A 21,759-nucleotide genomic window follows, 5' to 3' on the forward strand; every position below is an offset into this window, starting at 1 on the left:
TTTTATTAAAATAACTGGTTTATATACTTTTAAATTGGTAACAATTTAGTGATAAACTTTAGTATGTAACAATTTAGTCTTATAGTTTAAAATTTGTAACAATACAGTAGCTATAATTTGTAACAATATAGTCTCAATAATCTCAAAATTAAATATCAACTTTTATTATATAATGACTTAGTCTTTATAATTTATAAACATATTTGGTGCCTCATTAGTTTATTAATCTAAATGTATAAGAAATTTAATAAATTTTTTCACGATATTAAATCGTTACAAATTTTAAACTATATAGACTAAATTGTTACATATTAAAGTTCATGAACCAAATTGTTAACGATTTGAAAGCACATATAGAGACAAAAGATGTTTTCTAACATATTTTAACTTATTTAGAAATAGAAAAATATTTATTCGTTAATTTACATATTTTTTAACTTCTCTCGCTTCTACAAAAATATCCATCTACATCAATACACCATCTTATCGACATTTCCAAGAAATTGAAACCTAAATATTTTCCTACATCAACCTTCAAAACTTTAGTCTACACAAGATTATTGCTTATTACTGATAAAATATTTTATTCCAAAAAGCTTTCTACTCATTTTTAATGACTGTTTATTGATTTATTTTGAAAAATGTCACTTCTCTCCCTACCTTTGTTTTGTCTTGCCACTCAAAAATTATTATATTAGTCAGTTCAGTCCACAAAAAGTAGAATTATTTTTAGGAAGTATTTTAACGTAGTAAAGAGTAGTCAGTTCACAAAACGCTTTGTTACTCGATAAGAACGTTAATAATACATAGTTTTAGTTTTAGTCAGTAAGCATTTCGAGTATTGAAATTCCCTCCCATTTTCTCAAATGGATAAGACAAAAACTAGCCATTAGCCATTCTATCATACAGATGCAGTGCAGTGGGTCTGACATAAGTCTGAGTATGTGTATAGGACTTTCTTGGTCCAAAGTAAATTAAGTACTGACCAGCACCAGCAAAAGCATATGGTTAGCTACTCTTCCGGCGCAGTGAAAGGAAAACTGACCCATTTCCACTTCAATTCATAGAAGGCCAAGAGTTTTCAGCTGTTGAACGTGCTCTGCCGGCAGTGCTGGAGGTACCCAGTCAGTTCCTGTCATCTCGCCATCTACATCTTCCACAACATATTCCTGAGACAAAACCCAAAGCGTCCAATAAAGATAATAATCGATCAGAAGTGAATTTTTGTGGTCCTAAACACAGCATATGGCCCTATAATAAGGGGGCGAATTGCATGTCTTGGGTTAAAAAAAATTATCTTAAAAAAGTCAAAGATTTTAAAATTTCTGGGCCCCAATGATAATCAATCAAACCCACCATCAGAATTTAGTATTTGAACCACCCTTGTCGCCCATCCCATTCCTGTTATCTTTCTTTCCACGGAGGGAGTGGGAGTGGGGGAACAAAGATAGAGGTCATGTCCCAACATCTTTCCTATCCACTGATCAATAAGACAGACCTCGTGAATAGATGTGGTCGCCCAGCTTACGTGCATCCATGATGGGACTTAATTTTTTACCAAGTAAATTTGATCGGTTCTCTTACTTCAAATGTTACTGGAACGTAAGAAAAAAAGGCCATATTCGAAGTGTTTATCCTCTTTGCTCAGTGCCTCACTGAAAATTTTGCACAGCTTAAAAGACACCCAATTAACTCACCTTTGTTAGCATTCTTTTAGCAAGTATGTGATAGTGTCGTTGCCATATTCGTTGTCCAACCATGGTAGCCACCAAGACACTGTAGAATATCCCAATCACTGTAAACAAACCAAGAACAATCAAGGCCATTATGAGTAATAATGGCAGTCCTGCTTCACCGGCACCTCCTAGGCATCCACATTCAGTTGCTATACTCCCACAACTTTCGAAGCAAGTGGTACAGTCAGTCCACATACAGAGAGTACCAGGTAAATGACAGTCTGCACATAGTCTGAACAAATAACAGAAACACATAAATAACCCATGGCTGAATTAAAAATAATTATGCTAGCGAACTATTTCACGACAGCTAAAGTTTGGTGGAGAAATAATATAAACAGCTTGGACAAAGATTTTGTCATTAATCTAGCATGGCTTGTACGAATTTCAAGCTTGGATGCATGTAGGAAATTCTAAATTCTGTGCCTTTCCATCCAGGAAATATCCTTTCATTTACGGGGAGGGAAGCAAACCAGAGAGAACTCAGTTGAGCAAGAGAAAGATCACTGCGTGTAAGCAGCTCTGTCGTAAAGAACGTGCCTACACTCCCCAGAAAGTGTTCCTAAGAATTTTCAACATAATGCCAAAAGAAAAGCAAAACTGAGTTATACCCAGGATGGCAACAACATATGCACAATTCCCGACATGGTTGAGCCAGATCATTCCTGACTCTCCGATCATAACAAGTGATGAAGCATCCAGATAAGCCGAGTAATGCAAAAAATAACAAAGCCCCTGCACAGTAAATAGCAGAAGCTAATTTCCAGACAATAAAAACAAAATTCAAACTATAACTGGAAATGGTAAAAGTTGTTCAACTCTGTTAGAGTACGCAGATCCTAATGTCAAGAAATAAGATGTACCTTGATGACCATTTTTCAAGAAAATATATCATAAATTTTGATTATTTTTTTAGATAAGACATAAATTTTGATTATGATTACTACAAAGAGCCACGATCCATTTAATACCTCTTTCTTACATGATTCAGCAACAATGTGAATCAGATCTTTAGAAAAGAATTGTGAATATCTAACGAGCACATTTTTTTCATTTGTACTTTACACCTATAGTACTTTCTTTCATTAGTTTCTATGCCTAGCCTATGCCCACTTCTCTCTACCCACTTTATCTCGCTATCAACTCCACACATTTTTACTCATATCTCTCTACATAGTCTCTATGAAACCTCACTTTCTCTTGTTAACTTCTCTAGTATGAATGTAGGAGATAACCTCCCAATGACTTTTCTATACATCCTTTCACTTATATCATCATATCATATATTTTACAATTGTATATGTATCCCTTTTAGTAATTGATCCATTCTTAAAATACTTCTTAAATAAACATTAAAAAAGCACTTCTAACTAAAGCAAAGGTACTTCTAAAATATTAGAATAAAAGGCCAAAACACACTTTTCAGAGGCACCCTGACCAGACCAGGAAACAAGGTCATTGAGGAGACAAACTGCCTGAAGCTATGGGGCAAACAGGCCTATGAACATCAATCCAAGAGGGAAAAGGAAAAAAAAGGCCCAAAATAAATTGTGCATGTGAAGCTTACTGAGATTTTACCACATATGTAATAAAAACTAAACTTGTTATCGAAACCCCAAGTAAGACGAAGCCAGTAATGTTGACAACCATCTATAAAGTACATCAAATATCCCAGAGAAGAAATTACCTGCACATAACATATAAAGAGAAGGAAATATTACATAAATATAATACGCGACTATATCATAAATTGAGTTAGTAACAAATTGAGGCAGAAAACATAAAACTTACAAGCTGAACCGCCAAAAATATAAATATAACGTCTCTAGTCACGAAAAATCGAAATTTCAGGGTTCGCCATTTCCTATCAGCGACAGTATAAACTCTCAAATGGTAAGGAGTCTTGCAGGTGGTACAATGAGCAAAAGCAAAACCTTCCTGCACTTTTAATCACAGACGATAACATGTAACTAGATGATGACTAAGGCATAATTTTTTTCTTGTTTTTCATTTTTTTTATAATGAGAAATTGACCAATCTAAGATGGTAAAAAATGAAAGATTAAATGCAAGATTGTAAATAGGAAATACTATGCTAATATGACGTATATTCAAATATTTTGTTGATGACCCTGAATTACAGTCAGTTTGATAAAGATTAAAGATAGAAATTTCAAGAATGCTTCTGTAAGGAGAGCAGAAGTAATAATACAAAAATACTAGTTAACCTTCTAAGAGATGAAAGGCAGATTAAGAGTCACTTCACAAGGCTGGATTTTAGTTGTTAAGGCGACCAAATGCAAACTTTGGGAGGGATGTATCACAAACATTTCTGTTCGAAAGTTAATCCAGAGCAATTAAGATTACAGGAAAACCACCAATACTCAAATTAAAGATGGGGAACAAAGGAGAAGGATCATTTGTCAACAGTTAACAATATTTCAAAATGGAAGGCATAAGAAAAATGTCAACCAACCTTTGGCTTCGTGAGCAACATTAAGAGCTAACAAAGGGACAATAGAGTGAGGAGAAATTTCAATCATCTTGGGTTTTATGACTCTAATCAATAAAAGACGGGTACTGATGACTGCTAAAACCAGGAATATAATAGTTCACTACTACCACATCTAGACAGCGTAGACAGTTAAGAATATTGGCAATGACATTAGAGCACTATTATGTCTAAGTTAAACTTATAGAAGTACAAAACAAAAATAGCAATCATACCTTCACAGCTCGCCAATGATCCAAACATTCTCGATGAACATACTTCGATGTTCCTTTGCATTTGCAAGGAGCAATAAAATCCCTACCTGAACAGTGAATGAAACACACGCATTGGTGAATTAAAAATACTTCACAGATCAAACACCTACAGAATGGTCAATAGTTGATAGCACCCTCTCATACCGTTTTGCAATACTTACTTTAAACGACAAATCAACACCAAAGAATTATAAAGCACGAAAGCCAGGTGGGGGGAGGGTCGAGGACTGCAGTAGTTAACATGCCTCGTTAAGCCCTACATGTGGCCAATTTAACAAGCTTTTAACATCGAACAACCTAATTTGACTTCAAGTTTCGCAGTATTGAATGAAAACTTCGATCATAAGAAAACACACAGTAAAATTGTAATATTGTCATTATTCTAGACTCCAAATAACAGGGCCTGAAACAATGCATTGACTAGGTGATTGTTCTAATTATGTCAGTAGGAAGAAAGCAGAACATATATTAGGTTTATCCATGAATTTCCGGAAGCCAAATGTTGAAGACACCAACCGTAGCAAAAATAAAAAACAAATGAACAGCAAATTACCATCGGTCTCAAGGCAAATTCTACACTGAATTTGCTCCCCTTGGCCGGCTTCGAGGTCGATCTCCCCAGGGTCGCCGATCGGTGGCGGTGGAATAAGAGGGGAAGCATCTGACGATTGGCCCGCCATTAGGGATCAAAAAAACACAGAAAATGGGCGGAAGAAGTGGAGAACTACGACAACATGAAGAAGAGATGGTCCATCTCCATGTATTTGTCGTCTCCGCCTTCGTGCCGGTTCCCAGAAGTTGCGAGAGGAGAATTATTGTGGAGGAGGAACAAAGCAAGAGCCTCTCGAAGTGGAGACCAGAAAGTGGTTGAATGTCGTTCTTCCCAAAATGGCCACAGCCTTCTGCATTTTGACTAACATATCCTCCAATTACCATCCTTCGTCGGGGTTCCATTTATGGTGACTCGACGACATATCGTTCATCTGTATACTGAATGACCGGAAACGACATGTCGTAGTTCTAACCCAAGAGTCCAAGACTGCTATCTCTGCGGTTAATAAAAGAACAAAAAAATTACCACATAATAAAATAAGTAGTAGGAACTAGGAAGAAAAAAATTTATGTTTGGTCATCTCCTTTGACATAATCATGAATAGTGTTCATTTGCAATGATGGATTAATAAATTAAATCTATATCATATGGGAATCTTGATTAAGATTAAAGTTACTGATGTCAAATAAATGTTAAACAAAAAAAAATCTATTGGAATGGATTACTGTAATGTGGTTGTCTCCTGACCACTAATAAATGTAAAATTTGAAATATGTATGCCTCATAATAATTTTTGAATACAAATTTAAAATTTGTTTTAGAATTTTTATCTCTTACATTCAAAGAGATATAATTATCAGCCACATTATTCCAACTTCATCTAATAATTTCTCTCACTTATGGTCCCAAGATTTAGCGTCAAGCATGCTCTCTTTGGGCAACCCAGAGAGCAACATTTTAGAGTAAAAAGGGCATGGAACTACTAAGCAATCACATTAGTGATTTTATTATAAAATTTGTTAAGAGATCAAATCATTTAAAATAGACCATACAAAAAATATTATCTTATTATTCATTGCCATGTCTAATTAATTATGTAGTAAAAAAGTCTAATTAGTAGTTATTAATAGGATATAATATTAATATTGGGGACCATTTTTTAAGGTATGGGCAGCAATATTATTCTCCGACTTACCCTTTTAAATGATGTAGTTTTATTAATCCGTCGTGGTTTAATTAGAGCTTATAATAATTTTTCTTTTCGTTATTTTTAAAGAAAAAAAATTCGGAGGCATGAGAAATCAGATGTTGTGTTGTGTTGCCAAATTAATAAAAGCATTGAAACTAATTGCCATTTATCACTGCTGCAGCAAAAAAGTTCAAGAGTACCCTAAAATCAGGCAGCGGAAACATAACTACTAATTTGGAACACATCCTAACAAACATCCTCAAGAAGCTAAAATAAGAACCCAAAAGTCAGGGGAACAAAGCTACAGATGAAGAGTGTCTAAGGCCGCTGTTTCATCTCCCTAATCTTACTTCTTCCTCTTCTTGGGAGGCTGGAGTGCTTCCTCGTCTTCGTCCTCCTCTTCCTCTTCCTCGTCTTCGTCCTCGTCCGCTACTTCGTCCTCGTCCTCTCCACCATCATCGTCGTCGTCACCATCGTCGTCGTCGTCGTCGTCATCGCCATCATCGTTATCATCATCATCATCGCCATCATCGTCTTGATCCTCTTCCCCGTCAAACTCTTCTTCTTCCTCTCCATTCTCTTCCGCTCCACCCTCCGGATTCTTCTTAGAATTACTTTTATTATTGTCGTTGAGGTTGTTGGCATAGTCATCTCCATCTTCAGATGATAAATCCTCTTCACCACTCAAGTCACCATCTCCATCCCCATCCTCATCGTCATCATCACCATCTCCTTCAGCGTCAAGCGGTGTTGATGATGGGCATTGGGTCGGACTATCTCCTTTCATTCCAGGTCGGATCAGGAAAATCCCAAGGGGATTCTGCAACAACATTTCCAAGAGTACAGTTGTCCATGAGATTCAGCATAAGAGACCAACAATAATTGTTACATTGAGCGAAAGAGACAAAAAAATCTCTATCAACCATTTTAGAGACCAGTTCACCTAATTTTATAAATTGACAGTCATGTTCGCAATTAATCACGTTCTTCTGTTTTACAATTTTAAAACTTGGCCACTATTAGTGATAAGAAATTATGCTAAGTGCTAACAGAATATGCCACAAAAGGAAATGAAATGTCAACAGGAATGAATAGTGTGGCGTGCGTATATGTTGCTGATCAACCGTCAGTGTCCTAAATTGAAACCCTTGCTTTTCTTCTTGCTTTTACCTTCTCTCCACTTTTAATTTTGGTTTATTTTATTTTTCACATTTCTTTCCTTGTCGGGATCTGTTCACCGACCAAGAAGATAAGAACCTGCTTTGACGTCTAAATTACCCACTAAGCTTAATCAACAACATCAATTGGATGGCAGAAATCGCATCCATTACAACACTAGTCAAGCTTCTTAAAGGAGCAGAGAGGCAGGATGGTGGGAAGGGAATATATTTCCCAAACACAACTTGCCGGGTACTATCAAACTACAAGATATGGGAAGATGCAAAAAGACGACTCTTTTGGGCACTCGAGACCATGTAGTAAGATTGATTCCTAATTCAACTATCCTTATAAAGGTCAAATACTGAAGAATAATTCGAGCCCCAGTTCGAAGCTTAATATTCGAACAAAAAAGAAGACATCTCCCCATCTTATAATTGCTTACTGAAATTTCCCATCAAACGAATCAATTTTGTAGCATAGCTTTATTTATCCGATTCTTAAATTTCAGCTGAAATCCCGTGCCAACCAATATTATCCTCAACCACCGAAATGAATTGAAACTTGAAAGAGGCATGGCGTGTAATTCAAGTTGTCGGTGTGAGGGCAATTCCGTAAATCTTGCATCTCAACCCACCTAAGCCCATCAAGTGGGGTCATTGGAATGATGGCCCAATAGGAAAGAAAGAAGGGAGAAAGGATAAATCCAAACGAATCCCACGACGCGTGATTACAGTGTTTTCGAGAACAAGTCCCAACTTTTTTTAAAAAGATCTCAACTTTCTATTTTATAATATTAAAAATCATTTTTTTTAATTTTAAATCAACCAAAATAATCTAATCAAAGCCGTACGATGGGATCCGTTAGCCAAATGGAAGAGAAGTGGCAGTGGCGGATCTGTCGGATATTTTCTCACCTACAGGCTACAGCTTGCTTTAGCGACTAATACAATAGCCCAGCCGAAATCTGGCAACAACAAAACAGTTGGCCAAAGACGGCGAGTTTTTAAACAAAACAAACTCTCCAGTAAAGTTTGATATGAAAAATCATTTTCCCCTTTTTAACCACAGCCTCCATAGGCTAACATATCGCGCGGACCAGAAATTCGTTCAGAGAGGAAAATAATTATTTAACTGGGCAGGATGAATTTTGAGCTTAGATGTGAGGGTGATAAAATTAAGTAGACAGTTAGAGAGTGACTTGCCTGAGCCAGGAGTTGGCTGTTGACCAGAGCCGAAGCCAGTAAAGCTGCTAAACCTTTACTGGCGCGAGCGAGTGAGCCATCGCCGAGCGTGACACCTGCTGAAGCATTTGTTACCTCCATATGCGCGGCGAACTGTTCCCTGCGCAAGCATCAAAAGGAAAAACAAAAGAAAAAAAAAACCTGATGAGAGCTGGTCGCCGTCAGATCTGTCCCCAAAATTTCAACAGCCGTTAAAAGTAAAAATTATAACGAAACACAACTCCACCGGAAATTCTCTCAGTCTCAGCCCCTACCTTGTTGATTTGGTAGTTTCTACCCCCTATCCGGGGGTTTGACCGCGGACTAAAAATTAAAAAGCCTCATTCTAGGAAATATTCACATATATTTTTCTTTTAAGAAAAGAAAAAAGAAACAGGAAACAGCAGAGGAAGTTTCCTGACGCATCCTTTCGAAAGAAAATAGGCGTCGACTTTCAGTGAAGCAAAAAATTCAGAGTACATAAAGTCAACGGTTAATCCAGCAGAAAAGTAACAAAAACCACAGGCATACGAGAAATTTGAGTCCATATTCGTAGCAAAATAACCACAAACTACAGAAATTTCAGTTAAATCATCCAAAAACGTACCGAAACTGAAGCTAAAGACCTCCGAACACTAGCGGATTGAAGAACAAGCAAGTAAGCTCAGCAGAAAGCAGAAAACAAGAAAAGATGTAGCTCAAATAGAGGAAATCAAACAGAAAAGAGCAGAAACTAGCATAGGAATGAAACAACAGAGAATTGAGAGTAAACTGTACCGAGAAGACAGATCAGAGCACGGAGATGGTAGATCTGGACGTTTCGGGATCTAAAACCACAAGCAACAAGCAGCAGAAGCTACGTTCATTCTGGACCGTCCGATCGAGATCGAAAAGACACAGAGAAACCAAGATATAGAATTATCGGCGGCTCTCAGAGAGGGTGGGGGGAGAAGGGGTAGGGTGAGGTGAGGTGAGAGAGAAGTGAGAGAAGCGAGAGCGATTACTGGAGACCGACTGCCCGTAATTTTCCAGTCCGGTATCGGGCAGATCGGGCAGCGTCGTAATCTTGTAAAAAAGACCGCGTTTTAAGCTGCCCAGCCAGCCTCGATGGACAGGTGTGGGTTCGGATAACTTTTCCTATGAATTTCCCTTTGGTCCTTTTATTTTTTCCTTTTTACTTTTTCAGCAACGGGGTTTTCCATTAATTACCCCTCTTCCTCCAACGAAAACTGTCTTTTTCATCAAGTCTTCGTCGCCTTTTTTTTTGTTTTTGTTTTTTTTTAATCATTATTTTTAAATTTAATATGCCTTCAACTTTAAGAATCCGAACAACTCTATCAACAGACAAAAAAAATTCAAGAAAAAAAAAATTATCATCAGACTTGGTCCACAAGGAACTCGTAGTCGTTGATGATAAATTAATAATAATAATTAAAAAGAATTTAAGAAAATTCCGATCAGCTTAGATTAGCAGGAAGACAGTATTATGGGCATCACCAAACTCAGGCCCATTCTTGGCCCACTTGGTGGAAGCTCAGAAATTATTTTCCCAAGTATTTGTAGTTTAAAACAAATATGATTTCCAACCTCTACTTTCTTTCGTCAACTAATTAAACTGAGACAGATATTTTCCTCTTTCAACGGTGACATAAATAACTTAGAATTTATATTCCAATCACCTTTGAAACAAGTAGTCACCTTTGAAGTTAATAATATAAAGAAAATAGAAAATGAAATTATTAGCCAAAAAAAAAAAAGGTTTTAGATAAGGTGGGGCGTTTGAAATTTAAACTTTTAAATCTCAAATTTTAAATGAGGAAAAATAATTAATTAGTCTTTATTGTAAAAAAAAAAAATTATTTTAAATTAATAAAAACGTGGTACAACACTATTCATCATCCATATCACATCTAGGTTGTCATTTAAAGTGGCAGCTAACAGTTAAAGTATAATAAATGTCGGTGGGCTATGATTTAAAATTTAAACAAAAATGTATGGCAGTTAATAGTTCAGAGACCACACAGGAAAAAAAGTTCAAAACATAAAGATAAAAAATGAATATAAGTTCAGTAAACCAAAAAGAATTTGGAAATTTTTATATGTTTTGGGGCATCTTTTAGAATGAACACCCTACTGGTTTCTAGCTAACGGATGTTCTTTAGTTGCATATAGGATGAAATCTGTTCTGTGCTGAAAGTTCAAATAACCCTCCAAAAGAAAAGGGAGCAAAAAAAACAGTGAAGGAAGAATATACTAATTTATATGGCGGATCTAAATAAAATTTTGACAAGGACAACAGAGGAAGAACATACCTGATTTTCCCACTGCTTGGTGTGTTTTTATATCAAGAGCATCATTCTTTTGTAGACGAAATTTCAAGCTTATGTTTACCAATAATCTCGACAAGAACATGAACCATCCTTAAAATGGTGAAACCGAGTAGCATCTCTAACAATGATTTAACAGTGTTCTCTGGAGTACTTACAAGCCCAAAGTTTCTCACTGTGATGCTTACGCGTCTGCTCCTTTACCTCTTCTTCAAGGTCATGCAGTACTGACTCGGTGTCTGGGATAAAACCCATCCTTTTTATCTCCTTCCATATTTCATCCATTATCTTGTAGATTTCATTTTTCCATGGACGAACTACATCTTCGACTCCAAATGCGTGAACTTTATTCTGAATGTGAATCCAACTAAATCCTTCATTTTTCTTTACTCGTCTATCCTTCATTAGCTTTCTAGTTTTGGCAGCATTTTCCCATTTCCCACAAGCCAAATACACATTAGCAAGGGCCGACTAGGCACCGCTATTTCCAGGATCGATAAGAAGCAGTCTTTCCGCTGCAACTTTCTCCAGGTCTATGTTTTAATGAACTCTACAAGATGCTAACAGTGATCCCCAAGCTATATTATCTGGTTCTACAGGCATGCTTTCAATGAACTGGTATGCTTCTTGAAGCAATCCTACCTATCCATAAAGGTCGATCATGCATGCACAATGGCTTAGAGTGGGTTCAATTTTATGGACTTCAGTCATCATATTATAGTAATTTTCGGCCTTGTTCTACTAATCCCACCTGTGTGCAAGCAGATAAAACTCCTACATAAGTGATATGGTCAGGTTTCATACCAACTGAGAGCATCCACTCGAACAGGCTGATGGCTTCTTCTCCAAGGCCATGCTACGCTAGAGCCATGATCATTGATGTCCAGGACACAGTTTCCTTCTTCCAGCTTATGAGATCAAACACTCTTTGAGCTATATTAATGCTTCCTGCTTTAGCATACATGGGTATCAACTATCAAGGCATTGGTAACAGAAACTGTTGAAGATTCTCCAGCTTTTATGGCACCGGCATGAATTTGTTTTCCATGCTCCAAAGCAGCCAAACTTGAACTGACACTCAGCATGGCTGCCAGCCTGCCAGGGCATAACTATTCGGCTCCAGCCCTTCGTTAACCATCAATCGAAACAACTCCAGTGTGTCATTCGACAACCCATTTTGCACATAACCAACAATCATGACCGTCCAAGCTACTACATCACGATCTCTCAATTTGCCAAATATCTCTCTAGCTGGTTCTCCAAGCTTGGCGTATCCATCCACTAGGGAGTAAAAGCTATAACGTTTAGATTTGAAGTCCTTTTATGCTCAATAATCAGTTTAGCTATTTCAACCCCACCTGATTTTGCATACATTGATACCAAAGCATTGCCAACTGCCCCGGAAGTTTCAGTTTCTGTTCTTATAATATAGCCATGTATCTGTTTCCCAAGATTCAACATTCAACTTCTCAAGATTGGCACAAGCTGATAAAACACTTGCCAAGGTAAACTTATCTGGCTTTAAAGAAGGTTCATTCAACATCTTGGAAAAGATATCAAGTGCTTCAAAATCATACCCTTGCTGATTATACCTTGCAATCATCGAACTCCAAAAAACCATATCGTGTTCAGGCATTTTCTCAAACAGTTCAGCAGCATGGTCAATCTGTCCAGATTACACGTACAATGAAATCAAAGCAATCCAAGTTGAAAGGTTCTTCAGCGTCGTCCTATCGGAAACAACTTTTGCTATGACCGGATCTCCACATTTTGTGTACATATTCAGCAGGCAAGTCGCAACAGAAGCATAGCTACCAAGTCCGAGTTTGACAACAAATGAATGAATCTTCCTAACAACGTCTAAAGCTTAATTCGCCGCGCAGGAAGAAAGAACATTACTGACCGTGAATTGGGTAGGTGATACTCTCTCAGGTATCATCTTTGCAAACAGCCAAATCGCATCATCAAATTGACCCAACTGATTGTAGCCCACGACGATCACAGTCCAAGAAACAGGATCGCAATCAGGCATTTCATACAGAAGGCGACGCGATAAATAAAAATTGCCCTGTTTGGCATACGCAGAAATCAAAGTGTTCCATGAAAATGTAAGGGGCATTTCATCGAACACGTGGTGGGCATCGCTGAGTGACCCAGTTTCGGCATAGAATGTCATAAGATTATTCATCAAGTACACCCCAAGATCGAGGCCTTTTTTTGATTATTTGAGAATGAGCCGATCTTCCGTCAAATGGGTCTGTGATTCTGACGCTTGATTGTAGGATATGTGAAAAGAAGTCGGAAGAAGTGGTTAAATTAGCAACTTCAATAATTGGAGATTAATCCAGAGACAAAAAAAGAAATCCCACCTCTAACTTCGACATAGATTTCTGAATATTAATTGCAAGTTTCACATTTTCGACAATGCCAAATTGGCGGGAGATCGAGGCGTCGGTACTTTGCATTTCAAGCTAACGAGGTGTTGTTATGGGAGAAAAGGAACAGGCAGCCTGGTACGGACGGGGACAGCCACCCCAATTCGTAGTATGGCTTGTGATTTTTTCTCTTATACTGAATTTTGGTTAATCAATTGTTTTTATCTTCTTGTAAAGCGAACAAATAATCATTTCTTGAATTGTATTAAGCAATTTAGAACATTAATTGTACTAACAAAAAACATTAACAAAAAAGAGGTCAAAACTGTTCCCTGAACTCACCCATTAAACTTCAATAAAATAATCGATTTATTATTGTACTAAAAAATAAATCTATCGATTCCATGATGTTAGATAGCCATTTTTTTAGTACAATATGCAACGATGTAGATTTGAATTCACGACTTTTATTTAGAGATAAGTATTTTAACTAGTTGAGCTACGCTCGGTTTAACTATGTTAGATAGTCAATTAATAAAAAAGAAAAAATATCAGTGTCCTCTTATTGTGATATGTCATCTCTAGTGCCTTCCTTGCTTCTTCTGGAGAAATACACGTGCCAAACTAAAATTGTATTGACTCAAAAGATCTCTTGATCATCAAAATAATTTTTCTATGAAAACTTTTCTTTCTTTTTTTTTGAAAAAGGTTCTAGGTAAATCTTTACCTCTCTAGGCTAATATTACTTTCTCTACTTTTGGCTAATATTCCTTTTTTTAGTAGTAAGATTAGAGAGATTCGACCCTTCAACATTAAAGGAATAAGTAATGCGTAGATAATTGAGCTGGTTCATGTCGGTGACTAATTCAATAATCATTTAAATCTATTAGAGCTGTAAACCTGAATTAAAGAATTCCAAAACCAGCTGCATAAAAATGATTTTACCAGTTCTATAATAAATTAAAGAGTTTCAACTTCCTCTCGAGAAGAATGAAGAAATTATTAAACTAACACCCATAAAATCACCGTTCAGAACGGTAATTACAATAATGAAAGTTGTAATAGGAAAAAAGAAAAAAAAATGACATCCAACAATTCAGAATCTCAAAAGCCAGAAGGAACCCCACCCTTTCTGGGATCACTCACCGCCACAAGCTTTCCCACGCCAACACCTTTTCCCAATGAGCTATAATCTTGAACAATGAACTGGCAAATTGTCCCTCCAGCAAGCCCTTCTAAGACATGGCCCTTCTTGGCAAGGACTGCCCTTGTTTTAGCAGGAACTTCAAAATGGTCTCCTAACACAGTTGTCCAGTTCTCATAGTTCACCACGTTTGGTATCAGCTGTTTGTTTCAACAAAATTGTTTTAGTTTCATTCCATCGTTCTGTTATGTAGGAATGTCTGGATAAAATGAACTAACAGGAGAATATAACGACACAGATCAGAGAAGGAAAGCTTGATAAAACGAACGAACCGGATGATAAACTCTGGGAGCCATCACAGACGAGAGAGGATCCATTCCTTTTGCAAAATGATTCAACAGAACCTCTGCTGTTCCAGCAATGATGAAGCCTCCTCCACTTGCACCAACCACACCTTTCAGTTTTCCATCCTGTGGTGAAGTAATTTCACAGAAACCTTCAATCATAAGAGACTTCTACATCTAGTAATGATTTGGAATTTGAGATTGTTCGTAAAGGATCGAAATTAGAACGGAAAAGTACCTTCAGGACAATAGTAGGAGACATGGATGATAATGGCCTTTTCCCTGGCCTGATGAAATTGGCTGGTGCTGGTGGGAGTTTATTAGCAGAAACGTTAGCGGGGACAGAAAAATCGTCCATTTCATTGTTCAAGACTATTCCAGTACTTGGGGAGAGAATGTGTGCGCCAAAATAGGAGTTCACAGTCGTAGTCATCGAGACGGCGTTTCTTTCTGCGTCGACAATGGACAAATGACTGGTGCCATGGTCATTGATTGGATTCCATCTGTTAGGAACAGAATTTATGTTACAAATAGGCTCAGAGGTAGAAGTGGAGATAAGGTCGTGTTTAGAACAAACAACAAAGAGGGAGAACCAGGAAAGTTTTTATATAGTCATGCTAACAGAATGGAAACACAAATGAGGAAAAGTAAGGTAATATAACCATCTATGAAGGAGCACCAACCTGCCACCATAATGGCTTGGATCAAAAGTCCTGTTGTCATAGATGGTTTTCTTTAGTTGTTGAGCAAATTTTGGGGAGAGCATGTTGGAAAGAACTTCGGAGACATTGAAGAAACTAGGATCACCGAGGTTTGTCCTTACTGCAATGACATGTTTCAACGCTTCGATCTCTCGATGGATGCCAAGAGGACCAGAAAGCCCTGAAGGTGGTTTATATTGAGCCAGAATATTAAGCATCTGTGGCAGAACAGAATATGATGTTACTAACAAGATAAACGTTTAGCACAACTCCTCATCAAGACAATGAACTTACAAGAATCACTCCAGAACCTCCTGAAGGAGGAGGCATGGTGATTAGCTCGAGACCCATCGTACGGGCTAAAATGGGAACTCTAAGCTTAACTTGATAGCTCTGCAAGTCCTTCATTGACAGTATCCCTCCAAGTTTCCTGATATCTCTTATCAAATTAATTCCGATTGACCCATTATAGAATGCCTTGACACCAAATCTAGAAATGGTTCTTAGAGTTTTTGCCAGTTTCTTGTTGCGGACAACATCTCCTGGTTTTAACAATTTTCCACCTGATGTAAATAAGTTCCTCAGGCCCTCATCTCCCAATATCCCTGGTTCAGTTCTAACCATCTGCATATGAAGATATGGAGATATTTTAAACCCCAAGCGAGCAAGACGTTCAGCTGGTTGAACAAGCCTTGCCCATGAAAGCCTTCCATGTTGTTTCCAAGCTTCGTGAAGTCCTGCAAGTTCCCCTGGAACACCAATGGACAGGGCTCCGGCAGCTTTTGATGCAGCATTGCCAGCATACATATTCTGTTTACGAATGAATAGAGATTTAAGAGACTGATTGGATGATGAATTTTGGATCAATGAATTTCATCAAGTTGTGTACAGCCAACAGGTAACAACTTATCATTCATCAGTTTCCAATTGTCAATAATTACATCCATAAGACTTAGCATATGTTCATGTAAGTATAAAGATCGAATTGGAAACTCTAAGTAATGCAAACAAATTGAATAAAATTTACAGAACCTCAGAAGCAAGAAAAGGTGCAGTCTCCCTCATATCCAAAGCCTGGGAGTGTCCATCGGCCGACCTGATGAGCATAAAGGCTCCTCCACCAATGCCACTTGATGCTGGACTCACAACCCCCAAGCAGAGAGCAGCAGCCACTGAAGCATCGACAGCATGACCTCCTTCTCGTAGAACTTCCATCCCAATTCTGGAGCATCGGCCGTCATCCGCGGCAACTGCTCCATGGCTTGCTACAGTTACCTCAGGTCGAGCTATGAAGGTGGGAGGCAACAGCGCAGTAGAAACAAGAACAATTATAAGCCACCGCATCAACATTGCTGCACCACAGATACAAACCAGTATTGATTTCTCAGTGGATACTATTGATCAGTTTTTTTTAATTGTTTTTTTAAAGTAAATCATCAACATCTCAGCATATATATTAACAGCCAATCAAACTATTTAAAGACAGCATACAGAAAAATGGGTTATTTTTTAATCAACCCATTTGACGATGAATTGAAAATCCAAATCGTGCCAGAAGAAGCAGCATAAATTAATCGGTCCATTTGGCGAGGAATTAAAAATCATGCCAGAATCCACATAAATTAAATGATTTAGGTACCTATATGGGTGACACAGCTTCTTAGGCCCTGGTTGGTTCGTGATTTGAAAACAAGTTTTTAAAAATAGAAGGTTCAACAAAAAGATATGAGATGGAATTTGGTGTATGTGTTGAATTTAGAAGTTTATTTGGCAGTATAGTTTGGAAGCTAAATTTTTGTTTGGTAGTAAACTTTGTAAAGATTGGACTAGAGTACGCTGGTGGTAGAATCTAACTTGTAAAAAATGACAATGAAATAAATTTTCTAAGAGGGGTAGAAAGCTGATAGAGGGATGATAAATAGGACAAGAGAAATAAGATGCCAGGGAGAGAGAGAGAGATCACAAGCCTATGGAGAGAGAGACAAAGAGAAACTACACAGTGATGAACCACTCTCTTTTTCAGAAAATTGAAATTTTATATTCCACCCTAAACCCAATACCGTATATTTAATCTTTTTTTATTTAATTATTTAGTTAGTCGTCTCCCCAATTGTATCTGGTTTTTGACAACTAGAAAGATCCAGGTTCAAAGTTTCTGTCATTAAATACTATATACTGCACAGAGCCCACGTTACTCACCTCACTGGGCATTAATTGGATTTTGGAGACGAATCAGCTCGAATCCACCCTTTTCTGTTGTCCTCTTCTTCGTCGCCGTCTGATTCGGCAGCAGCCTTGTTCTCCCTGGCAGTTCAAGAGGAAAAGTAATCGCAATGTGAAGAGTTTTATCAATATTGGGCGAAGAATAGGAACCCAAAAATCATTATCAGAATAAACGACTTTGATTCACAATAGCTGGTCGTCGCTTTCGTCTGGATGAAATAAAAGCAGTTTTTGGTTCTAGATTTCTTCTTTAGCGGTTTCCTTGAAGTCTACTTTACCTTCTACTTTCTGCGAGTGCGCTCCACATTTTCTCCGTGTCAGCTCGGTTTCCCAACGACATTGGAAGACCAGAAACGATGGCTCGAAATTTCCAGGACTGAAACCACGATTCTGGTTATCCAGAGCGGAAGAGCCATGAATTGTCCGATCAACTTGAATGGATTGATGAGAGATGGAGAAGAATAAGAAAGGTTCCAAAATGTAAAAACTACGCCGCGATTCTTCTTCCATCTTTCGGCCCTCATCCGATGTTGGAAAAGATTCGGAACTTTCTAAAATGCGACGAAAAAAGTTATTTGACCTATAATTACCTGAGATTATTAAAATACAAAATATTCAAATCTAAGTTTTTTGCACATTTTTTTCATAAGAACGATTCTAATCGGGGACCTATTTTTCCCATTAATTATCGTTCAACTAAGTTCAACGACTATCATTTTACATCTCGCATAATATATAATATTCAATTCAATATTTCTATCTGCTTCGAATCTATTATTCCCCTCCAAATATTGGCAACCTTCCTAAGGTGTGAAACGATGGAAAGTATTTTCCAAAACAAAAAAGAAAAATAAATTATGGAAATTGGAAAGCACTGTCAAAAAGAAAAAAAAACGACGGAAAGAGAGTCATACCACGGCTGGGTGGTCCCGCACCTTTAATCCGCCTATTGAATTTGAATGTTATTACTTAAAAGAGCGCCACCAATTCTCATTTATTTATGGTTAAAATACTAATTTTGGTTATCACACTTCCAATTTTCTTCAATTTTATTTTTATTTTAGTTCGTATAGTCTTAAAATTTCTATTTTATTCATTTCTCGAAAAAAAAAAGTTATATCTATTTTATTCACTGTACACTTCACTTTTGTCTATTTTAATTTTGTACTTCCGTAACGTTTGTATGAAAATTATCGTTTTTGTCCTCTTCATTTTATTTTAAGTCTCTATTTTCTATCACAATTTCAACCTAACATTACATTCAATAAATATTTTTTTAAATACATTCATCCTTTTATATTATTGAATTACCGTTGGGTATGTTATTTGTGTCAAAATTTTACAAATAAGAATTAAAATAGTCATGGACAAAAATTATCAAAATTGAAAGTATATAAACTAAAATAGCATTTTAAGCTTTATTTATTCATTTATTTTGAGTTGAAAGGTCTGACCTTTATGAGACCACAATTTTTTTCTTTTTGACAAATCAGGCCATGAATTTTTTTTTTATTGTTATTATTAATACTTAGCTATGCTCGAAAATACATTAATTGCTAAGCTAAGTTCATGGTTCACCAAAACTTGACCCAACATCTCATGTTCTTCAGGTCTCAAGGGATCAATGTCCAACTACTAACTCCTCCCATAATTACATTATGGGAGTCAACCTACAACTAATAGATTAGACAGCTGAAAAATACCACTTATTTTGTACCTTCTAACATCTTGAGTTGAGAATTCTCAAAGGCTTACGGGATAATCCATCAGAACGGCTTAAGTATGTCGCAACATTATTATCCTCTATAGTCTACAATACTTTATTTAAACTTTTGAAATTAAAAAGAAAAAGAGAAAAAAAACGTCCAAAAGATTCATAAGTTAGTATTTTTTATTTTAAAATTTGGAACTTTATTTTATCTTAGTATTTTGGACTCCCAAAAGATTTATAAGTTATTTGTCTTTTCTACTTTTGAGTACGGATTTACCACCAAAGTTTCAATTTTGAACTAAAGTAATCAATCTTTTAATAATCTTTTAATAATGCTTCAATAATATATGTATGTATGGTGAAATTATAAATTATAGTCTCTATAATTTGACAGAGTTTGAATTTGGTCCTTTAATTTTAAAAGTTTTAATATAGTTTTTATGATTTGGGCTTATCTTCAATTTGGTCTTTTATAGTTCTAAAAGTTCAAATTTGGTCTTTTTTGTTTTAGTACGTGTGGGGGTTGGGAATCGAATTCACAATTTCTTAGATTGAAGATATATGTCAATTACCGCTGAACTCACTTTGACAAATTTGATCCATTTAATTTGAGTTAAGTTGTATTTTATCCACTTGAAGATCTCACCTATTTTATTTTATTTTCTTACTTGGGCCATTAACCTTAATATACTCAACAACGTAGTAATCTAAATAGAAACATGTGCAAAAAAGGTTATTGATATGATAATTATAGGTGAAGTTTGATTAAACCACAAGAATCAAATTCAAACTCTTGAAAATAGTTTCTAAATTAATGTCGTGTAGCTTGCGAATCTCTATAACTAGGGTTCATTGCCTGAGATGAACAATACTGAAACCAGCGTATGACTTGAACCTAGGACCTCATGGTAGGTAATACCACAATGATGAAGGCTCGTGCCACTATGTCATCCCCTAAGGGACAAAGAATAGAGTATCACTTGAAACTCTTTCAAAACAATAACAATAAAATAAAACTAATATTGTAGATTAAAATACTATTTTGGGTCTTGTAATTTTAAAAAGGGACTATTTTTGTGATTGATTTCATTTTTCCACATTTTTCTATCAATTTCAAGACATTGTACTTAATATATTTTTTGAAACATAACAATGATTTTATATTAAATAGTTTCTATAATGGGTAAAATTTGTGTTAAAAATTTTAAAAATAGAGATCAAAATGATAATTTTTTAAAGTATAAAAATCAAAAAGAATATTTTGAAAATATATGAACTAAACTGAAAATATAAGATCAAGATGAGTTGAAAATATAGGGCCATAATCAACTAAATGTAAAAATATAGAAAATATAAATATGAGTATAACTCAATAAGCAATTTGCATGTATCCTTCTTTGGATTCTATATCTCAAATTATTATACGAAAAAATAATAATAAAAGTCAGTGTCACGCTGGATGGTCCCAAGCTTGAAAATAACCTATAGAAATTTTTTTAATTTTATTTTAGTTGAGGTGTGGGCTCCACCAAATTTGACCGTTAAAAATTAATGACCTGACACCTTTTATTTTACATTTCCTTTTCCACGATGTGTTGAGGAAATGCATTATTTTAAATTAATGACCTGCGACCTCTTTGACCAACTAAAAATGCATTATTGTTTCGAGAGAGAGAAAAAAAGGTGTCTTATGTTTATGTTGAAATAAAATAAATGTTTATAAAATATTTTTCAAAATTTTGTTTTTATTTTGTTTTGCTTCTTAAACTCTTTCTTGAAAATAAAAAAATTATTGAAATTTTTATTTTTATCCTTCAACTTAAAAAGATAACGATTTTAATTTTTTTGTTGTTATTTTGCTCGTCTAATATTTATTAATATAATACTCTTCTCAACTAATTCCTGCGTTCTTTTTCTTTTAGCAATTTTTTCCTTTCATTTTAAGTTTATTGACCAAAATAGATAAATTAAAAAATCCGTAGATTAAAAAGTATATTTTATAAGTTTAATAACTAAAATGGAACCTCTTTAAAGTTAATAAACTAAAATAAAATAATTTTAACTTAACAAAAAAAAATTTAAATACTTCTTCAATACCTAATATTTATACCTATTCTATTTTAGTTTCTAATTGTTTCAATATTGCATGCATTTTACTTTTATTTTAATCTTTAAATTTTATACAAAATAGTTATTGCCATCACCGGAAGACATTTTTTTTCTTATAACCATTGAACAAAAAATTATTTTTATCTTTTAAAGTTTGAACTTTACCGACACAAGTCAGTTCCAAATGTCTGTTTATGTAGA

The 21,759-nt window shown here is 35.8% G+C and overlaps 4 protein-coding genes across 10 annotated transcripts; all 4 read right to left on the reverse strand.

Moving 5' to 3' along the window:
- Positions 1 to 764: 764 nt before the first annotated feature.
- On the reverse strand, positions 765 to 5,414 carry LOC111005738 (RING/FYVE/PHD zinc finger superfamily protein). Of its 2 annotated transcripts, XM_088126249.1 has the most exons (8): positions 5,055 to 5,414; positions 4,663 to 4,757; positions 4,463 to 4,548; positions 3,528 to 3,679; positions 3,315 to 3,423; positions 2,348 to 2,471; positions 1,698 to 1,968; positions 765 to 1,169 (listed from the first exon to the last, which is right to left on the reverse strand). In XM_088126249.1, exons 3-8 carry the CDS (start codon positions 4,521 to 4,523, stop codon positions 1,062 to 1,064), a joined length of 825 nt encoding a protein of 274 aa, XP_087982375.1. In that variant the 5' UTR covers positions 4,524 to 4,548; positions 4,663 to 4,757; positions 5,055 to 5,414; the 3' UTR covers positions 765 to 1,061. The 2 variants fall into 2 exon arrangements, with proteins under 2 accessions (XP_087982375.1, XP_022133050.1); XM_022277358.2 differs by lacking the exon at positions 4,663 to 4,757 and having other exon boundaries at positions 3,528 to 3,674.
- Positions 5,415 to 6,380: 966 nt separating this feature from the next.
- Positions 6,381 to 10,961, reverse strand: LOC111005439 (uncharacterized). Of its 3 annotated transcripts, XM_022276929.2 has the most exons (4): positions 9,402 to 9,685; positions 9,232 to 9,259; positions 8,607 to 8,745; positions 6,381 to 7,063 (listed from the first exon to the last, which is right to left on the reverse strand). In XM_022276929.2, the coding sequence occupies exons 3-4, from the start codon at positions 8,724 to 8,726 to the stop codon at positions 6,590 to 6,592; spliced, it is 594 nt and encodes a 197-aa protein (XP_022132621.1). In that variant the 5' UTR covers positions 8,727 to 8,745; positions 9,232 to 9,259; positions 9,402 to 9,685; the 3' UTR covers positions 6,381 to 6,589. The 3 variants fall into 3 exon arrangements, with proteins under 3 accessions (XP_022132621.1, XP_087977671.1, XP_022132620.1); XM_088121545.1 differs by lacking the exons at positions 9,232 to 9,259; positions 9,402 to 9,685 and adding an exon at positions 10,937 to 10,961; XM_022276928.2 differs by lacking the exon at positions 9,232 to 9,259 and having other exon boundaries at positions 9,402 to 9,684.
- Positions 10,962 to 11,011: 50 nt separating this feature from the next.
- On the reverse strand, positions 11,012 to 13,281 carry LOC111005476 (pentatricopeptide (PPR) repeat-containing protein; the record flags this gene model as incomplete). Its single annotated transcript, XM_022276977.2, is given in 9 exon segments — positions 11,012 to 11,085; positions 11,088 to 11,119; positions 11,121 to 11,677; positions 11,679 to 11,915; positions 11,917 to 12,045; positions 12,048 to 12,238; positions 12,241 to 12,400; positions 12,402 to 13,169; positions 13,171 to 13,281. Coding segments are annotated over 9 exon segments (2,259 nt in total), but the record flags the coding sequence as incomplete, so codon positions are not given.
- A 971-nt stretch (positions 13,282 to 14,252) lies between these two features.
- Positions 14,253 to 18,235, reverse strand: GGT1 (gamma-glutamyl transpeptidase 1). 4 transcript variants are annotated; one of them, XM_022277699.2, is made up of 8 exons: positions 18,017 to 18,235; positions 17,715 to 17,819; positions 16,548 to 16,867; positions 15,810 to 16,325; positions 15,498 to 15,733; positions 15,053 to 15,317; positions 14,803 to 14,940; positions 14,253 to 14,670 (listed from the first exon to the last, which is right to left on the reverse strand). In XM_022277699.2, the coding sequence occupies exons 3-8, from the start codon at positions 16,863 to 16,865 to the stop codon at positions 14,431 to 14,433; spliced, it is 1,713 nt and encodes a 570-aa protein (XP_022133391.1). In that variant the 5' UTR covers positions 16,866 to 16,867; positions 17,715 to 17,819; positions 18,017 to 18,235; the 3' UTR covers positions 14,253 to 14,430. The 4 variants fall into 4 exon arrangements, with proteins under 4 accessions (XP_022133391.1, XP_022133393.1, XP_022133392.1 ...); XM_022277701.2 differs by lacking the exon at positions 18,017 to 18,235 and adding an exon at positions 17,916 to 17,934; XM_022277700.2 differs by lacking the exon at positions 18,017 to 18,235 and having other exon boundaries at positions 17,715 to 17,904.
- Between the last annotated feature and the right edge of the window lie 3,524 nt (positions 18,236 to 21,759).

Source organism: Momordica charantia (genome assembly GCF_013281855.1).
Source record: "Momordica charantia cultivar OHB3-1 chromosome 1 unlocalized genomic scaffold, Mcharantia_2.0 BLBB01000001.1, whole genome shotgun sequence".
NCBI classification, from domain to species: domain Eukaryota; kingdom Viridiplantae; phylum Streptophyta; class Magnoliopsida; order Cucurbitales; family Cucurbitaceae; genus Momordica; species Momordica charantia.

What these genes read in the sequence shown, in the direction of transcription:
- GGT1 (XM_022277699.2), bottom strand. Translation starts at nt 16,865, where the DNA reads ATGTTGATGCGGTGGCTTATAATTGTTCTTGTTTCTACTGCGCTGTTG. An exon ending in CACCTTTTCTTGCTTCTGAG is followed by an intron (nt 16,326 to 16,547) that starts GTTCTGTAAATT and finishes ATTCGTAAACAG; the next exon opens with AATATGTATGCTGGCAATGC. An exon ending in CTCCTACTATTGTCCTGAAG is followed by an intron (nt 14,941 to 15,052) that starts GTACTTTTCCGT and finishes ACTTCACCACAG; the next exon opens with GATGGAAAACTGAAAGGTGT.
- LOC111005738 (XM_022277358.2), bottom strand. Translation starts at nt 5,181, where the DNA reads ATGGCGGGCCAATCGTCAGATGCTTCCCCTCTTATTCCACCGCCACCG. An exon ending in AATTTGCCTTGAGACCGATG is followed by an intron (nt 4,549 to 5,054) that starts GTAATTTGCTGT and finishes TTCACTGTTCAG; the next exon opens with GTAGGGATTTTATTGCTCCT. An exon ending in CTAAAAGAATGCTAACAAAG is followed by an intron (nt 1,170 to 1,697) that starts GTGAGTTAATTG and finishes GTTTTGTCTCAG; the next exon opens with GAATATGTTGTGGAAGATGT.
- LOC111005439 (XM_088121545.1), bottom strand. Translation starts at nt 8,726, where the DNA reads ATGGAGGTAACAAATGCTTCAGCAGGTGTCACGCTCGGCGATGGCTCA. An exon ending in ACAGCCAACTCCTGGCTCAG is followed by an intron (nt 7,064 to 8,606) that starts GCAAGTCACTCT and finishes ATGTTGTTGCAG; the next exon opens with AATCCCCTTGGGATTTTCCT.